This window comes from Apis dorsata, unplaced genomic scaffold, assembly GCF_000469605.1.
Source record: "Apis dorsata unplaced genomic scaffold, Apis dorsata 1.3 scaffold_44, whole genome shotgun sequence".
Lineage (NCBI taxonomy): Eukaryota > Metazoa > Arthropoda > Insecta > Hymenoptera > Apidae > Apis > Apis dorsata.
In genome coordinates this window covers 240,774-246,927 of record NW_006263346.1, presented here as the reverse complement: position 1 = coordinate 246,927, position 6,154 = coordinate 240,774, and the positions used below count along the sequence as shown (strand labels likewise).

Below are 6,154 nucleotides of genomic sequence, written 5' to 3'. Positions count from 1 at the left end.
TTTTTTTTTTCAACGATCTTCAAACTGTTTCGTAAGCTTGGTTTGTTCTATTCTTTAACGATTCTAAATTTTTTCTCCCGTTGTTTCACATTCATTTATATTTGAATTTAAGAATGTAAAGATAGAAAAAAAAAAGAAAGAAAAAAATTCAACAAGCTCGATATAGAATTCTTTCTCGTTTGTAAATAAAGAAAAATCGTTCGAATTGAAAGCAGGACCGAGATTTTCTTAATTAAAGCAGGAAATACTCGAATTTTTATGCGATAACAAGTCAGCTTCTGTTTATAAACTATTCCACTTGTGTGCTATTGTATTGAAAATATATATTGTTTATTATGATTCGCTCAAATATCTAGAAAAAAGAAAAACATAAACGACGGAATATCGCGTGTTTCTTGTCTTTTTTTGCGGTTTAAATTCTATAAAAGTTACAATAGAAACTCTTCCAAATTAAAGATTTCTCGATAGACAAAAGTAGCAATTTTATAGAAAGTAACGATACAATAAAAATTAAAAGATTAAAGTTTATGAAATATTATTCACAATATATATTAAACAAAATCATTGCTTGAAATCTTTTTTTCGAGATATTCGAACGAATCACGACAAATCACACTATATCGAACGCGTTGAATATTTATTCACCCGTTAGCGAAGGTAAAAGTAAAATATGCGCGATGATGTCTCATGAGGATCGAGTCCTTTGAAATTGAAGAGAAATGGCGGGGAAGGAAAAAAAAATCTTTATTCCCCATCCTTTCACGGATATTGATTGTTCATACTTTTCTCTGTTCCGTCTGACCAGTTTGTACCAAAATAAAACTTCGAAAGGAATTCAGGCAGCCTGGACACCAATTTTTCTTTTTAATTTTTCGTTTAAATTTCGCACACGCGTGGACTCCTCTCTCTCTCTCTCTTTCTCTCTTTTTCCTTTTTTTTTTCTTTCTTTTGTATCGTTAGCGATGAGAAAAGAGAGAGATGAATCGATGAAACAATTTTTTTCCCCACGTTCGAGTGACTTTAATAGTTTCCATCTTTTTGACGCGCGAAATCATTCGGATATGAATGCTTCTGCATTCGACGCTCTTCTTTTTTTTTCCCCTCCCTCCCTCTTTTCTTTCTTTTTCAACCGGTTAAATTTTCGTTCGAATGAATCCCGACTATTTTGAATTTTTTCAAAAATCTAAAGAATTTATCGAGGGAAAATTTTAATAGTATTTTAGTGTATTAATATTAGAACTCTACAAAAAGGATATCGTAAAAAGACTTTTCGAAAGGGATGGCAAATCGAATAATATATTCGATAATAAAATATCATATGTTATCCTAATTAACATTAACACTAATAAATATTTCTACGCTTATAATAAAATCTGTCGTGAAATTTTCGCGTCGAGGGTAGTTGTTGAGAAACACTGAGTCGGGAAACAATTCGTTAGAAGCATCTATCATCCCTCGCCACGCGAACTCTTGTACGCAACGAACGTAACGAATGTCCAAACGGATCGAGTAATGATAAAAAATTACACGAGTGGACGTTTCGAGGTCGAGGAGGGATGAATTGCCGTTGTTCCAATGATACCATCTCGTTTGTCGTGGTTAACACGAGCCTCGAGCAGGTTTTCTTTCGAGTCGGTCGAATGAGCAGGGAGGAGAGAAGTGTAGGAAAAACGTAGGGGATGGAAGACTCGGTATCGACTTGGTTAATTGAGAAATACAGCTTAAGCGAATTAACCCGGTGCCGGAACCACCGAATTCAAATGGATAGCTTCCGGTCCCCGGCCTCGTTTAGCGTTATCTCCCCGCGTTAACAACCCAGGAGGAGGAACTATGTTATCCTGATATCTAAAGGCACTTTTTCGACTGGTTCGAAGGCAATTTACAGTGAATAATCGCGTCCACGGTGTTTTTAATGGGGAATTGTAGGCAATGGTAATATGGATGGATGGCCGTGGAGGTCCGTTATTTTTTGGAAAGAGGTTAAAAAGGAAATATCGTCAACAACAACTTGGAGAATTAAATTAATGAGAATTTAAAAGGAGGAGGAAAAGAATTACCCTTGTCGTTTATGGAAGATGAACGTTTTGGAAAATGTAATGGTTGGTATTTTAAAATAGGATGAAACGAGTGAAAGAAAAGAGAAAATAGCAAACGAATATTTTAATAACTTCGTTTATATTCTTGAGTGATGATTTTTATTAGGAATAAATCAACAGCTGTGAATAATTAAAGTAGTTAGGTTTGAATTTTTTATAACAATTTCATCAAAAATTACTGTAGAAAAATTGCATCTATTTGAATTATAAAATTGTGAATTTTATGATTGGAATTGTTCAGTTGTTATTTTTCATTTTATTTTTTTCATAAATTCATAGTTTTCATAAATAAAAAATAGATAAAATTTCGAACATTTATTTTAGTTTTTCGTTTTGATTTCAATTATCTGAAATAATATTTTCCACGAATTTTTTATTAAAGAAATATTTTTCTTTCCTTTTTTCTTTTTCTTTTTAATTTTTCTCTGAATTATATCTATATTTATATAATACAGCTTTGTTCCAATTTGTACACCGTATTAATTGAAAGATTTGTATACAATGAACAGCAGAATCATTAAAGCTTTGAATTTGGATTATAATTGCATGATTAGAGATATTCAGTGAATTAACCTACTAAATAGTCATAGAAATTTCAACAAGCAAAGGCGTTCGCAAATATTTGGCAATTAGTGATTTAATGATTTGCCGCTTTAATGCATTATTGTCTCGATAAATACGCAAACAACGAAAGATTCAAGAGAGAGAAAGAGACACGATTAACAATTATTTTGACGAATCATATTTAACTTCTAAAAGATCTATCTACAAATATAAATTGCCAATTTTAACAAAGTGTACATATACGATATAATACAATTTTTTGAAAAGAATATTTTATCCTCGAAGAACGAATACTATTTCCTATCTCATATATCAATTATAATTATATTTAAACGAAAACTTTCAAAATAATTTCATTGTTGAATAAATTTCAGAGAAGCATAGAAACTCTATTTAATAAATTATATAATTTACAAAATAAAGTTTGTATAAAAGAACATACATTATGAAAGTATTAAAATTACATCGGATAATAATAATGAAGCCAATAATGCAAAAGTAACTTATACATTCCTCGACTCGAAAATGTTCAAATATTTCCATCCAATACTCTGAGAAAATCCAAAATGAAATTAAAATCACACAACGTACAAACTATCACAAATAATCACATTTTTCATAATCATGGAGTACACGAAATACTCGGATTTTTCACTTCTGCTGCTTTCCATTCGACCATAAAGTCCATAAACTTTCTGAATGAGAGAACATGGCGGGGGAAATAGATGTCCCCCGCCATGACTCCTCTCCTTATCCATCCACCGCGCGAGCAAAATTAATTTTCCACAGCGATGTACGTACCCGTTTCGAGTGAACCGCAATTACCCACGACACGTACCTAAACTTCGACAAACTCGACGAAAAGTTTTGCCGACAACCGCAGAAGATCACCGATTATACGGATTTTACGGTCGCGCCGAAAATAGTAAGCCCACGAACGAACGAACTTGGCCAGTTATGTCAACTGATCGAACGAGGTGCAGGTGCAGCCATCATCTTCCGTGCACAGGCGAGGCGATACGATTTTATTGCGGCAATAAAATCAGAATAATGCGCGCGACGAACGCGCCGGGCCGCGCTGACGAGCCGGAAAAACGAACCGCCGTATTTGCGAGAGAATATAAATTTTCAGTCTTCCCTGGGGGACAGTCTGCTCCTGGCCCACGCGGTTTATCCGCTTCCCAGATCTAACGAACTGGGCTGGTTCGAATGTTGCGTTTCGAAATGTAGACTGCAAATAACGTTGCATCGAATCATTCGAATCGTGTTCCTTTTTTTTTTTTTTGCAGAATTTTATAAGCGCGGTTATTTTACTACTGTTATTATATGTATGCACTATCGAGCATCGACTTTTGATGTGATATATCGATAAATTTTAATAGATTCGACTTGAAGGATCTTTAGAATACTACTACTAATTTTCGTTCGATGCATTTTAATCATCGATTTAATTTTATATTTTTTTTCGTCATAATACGATCGATGTACGATCAATATCCGAATATGAAAACATTCGAAACCGTACAATTTCCAATATTTACTCTCAAATCCCCGTGACAATCGAATGTTCACGATTCGAATTAAAAATCGTAATCGACCAAGTGGTGGACACGCGATAACGCGACCTATTACTCTCGTAATAAAAGTGCCATTGTTACCATTGTGACCACAAATGGACATCGATTCGAGTTAGCCTCGTGTTAACCGGAGACCTCGTATTAGTCGTTACGCGTCGTATTTCGTCGAGGGAGATAGATAAAGAGCGAGGGAGAGATCGGGTTTTTCTCTCGTTCATTCTCTCGCGAGAGTCGATGTAAACACGCGGAAGAAAGATGAGAGCCGGCGCGGTGGTCTGTGCACAACAACGACAGTTGGACCCCTTTTCGCTCGACGTCAGCCCCCTTCTGATACCGCATAAAATATAGTATTGTTCGCTCTCTGTTAGCCCAGAGTGGAGAACGAGTATATTTAGGAAAGGGCGGCTCTCTTTCATATGTTAAGCAGATCAGTGTCTGGCTACGTGATAGAGGGTTGAAAAGGGTGTTGAGAAGAAGGAGAGGGAGAGTGGATGGCGCGAACGACTCCCTCCCCTCGACTTCTATTTCCCCTCCTTCCCTCTTGGAATCGCGCGCTGCGCGCAGCTCCTAAATGATTGCCGGCTTGACTTAATGTTGTGAAAAATGGCCGTGCACTCCCGCCCAATCTTACAGGTATTTTTCTTTATAAAAAGGCGGGAGAGGAAAGTGATGAATCCAATTTTTCAGCATCGTATAATTCGAAGCTTTCCGCGTGGTTGAATCGTGGCTGCGATTTCTCTCACGATTTATTATTCGTCTCGAGATCTATTCTTGGTTTCAAGAAAAGGGGACATTTTTTCTTCTTTTTCCCCGACGTATTTACATCGCTCGAGAATTAGTTCAATATTTAAACGCGGTTTAAATATTGAATCGAGATGTATTTACGGTCGAAACGATTTGCTCCTTTTGGATTCCTGTGAAATTTTTAGTTTGCTGTGCACATTCGCGCGAACACGACACTGCTCGTGAATTAATGCTGTCTTGATTTTACGATCACGGGTACGGAATAGGGAGAACTCGAGTAACATTGCTCTTTGAAGCGAGGTAAGAGAAGAATAAGTCTCTCTCTCTCTCTCTCTCGGTTCTTGCTGTTATAAATCAAAATGTGATCTTCCCTCTTCGTCTTCTAGTTTTATTTATTTATTTAAGAAAGGAAGATACATTTATGTCTAACATTTTTTAATTATTAACGTGTTTTGTCTTCTACGCTTTCCAACTTTATTTATTTCGAGAAAAATAAAGGAAAATATCTTATAAATCGTCTTATAACTTGTCATGTTACAATTATATATTTTCCAAAACAAACGTGAGAAACGAAATCATCAAGAAAATATCTCACCAAGAACCTTACCAATAAAAGAAGTTTTTCGATTCATCAATAAAACATACGAATTTTCAGATTAAATAATAATCTCCCTGATGTAATGAATAATCCTAATGAATAATCCTAATGAATTTTTGATATCTCCTGGCCAATGAGATCCATTCGTGGCATGTCGATGCTCATACGCTCCCCGTTTACTTGTAATAAAAACGCCACCCATCGTTGTTACGTGTCCCGTAATTCTAACGAGTTTTACGACGGCGATATAAGTCGCCTGTTGGCTTTGCCCGGCTCGCCACGGAAAAGGAGACGGCGAGACAGCTCAGAGAACGACCCCCTTGTGTTCCCCGAACCACAAAACGGCCTCACCCGTTATTATAAAAGTCATAATGAAAATCTAACGATCCACGTCAAGCAAGAGAAATGAATTCCCCTTCCCCCGTTCTCCGATTAATCCCATTGTTTACTTTTGCTTGCAGAACACGTGAGGGAGTTCAGCTGCGGGATGCTGTATTACAGGACCCTGTACCTGGACAGCAAGAGGGACGCCCTATACGTTGGCGCGATGTAAGTATCATTCGTTCGTTCTTATT

At 36.4% G+C, this 6,154-nt stretch overlaps 1 protein-coding gene across 3 annotated transcripts in view; it reads left to right on the top strand.

Annotated features, from left to right (window-relative positions):
* Positions 1–6,154, top strand: part of LOC102673581 (semaphorin-2A) — a 259,910-nt gene that overhangs the window by 194,972 nt on the left and 58,784 nt on the right. For all 3 annotated transcript variants that reach the window (XM_031514004.1, XM_031513998.1, XM_006608692.2), the window contains one exon: positions 6,041–6,128. In XM_031514004.1, coding sequence (XP_031369864.1) covers positions 6,041–6,128 — 88 coding nt within the window. The remainder of the gene's footprint in view (positions 1–6,040; positions 6,129–6,154) is intronic.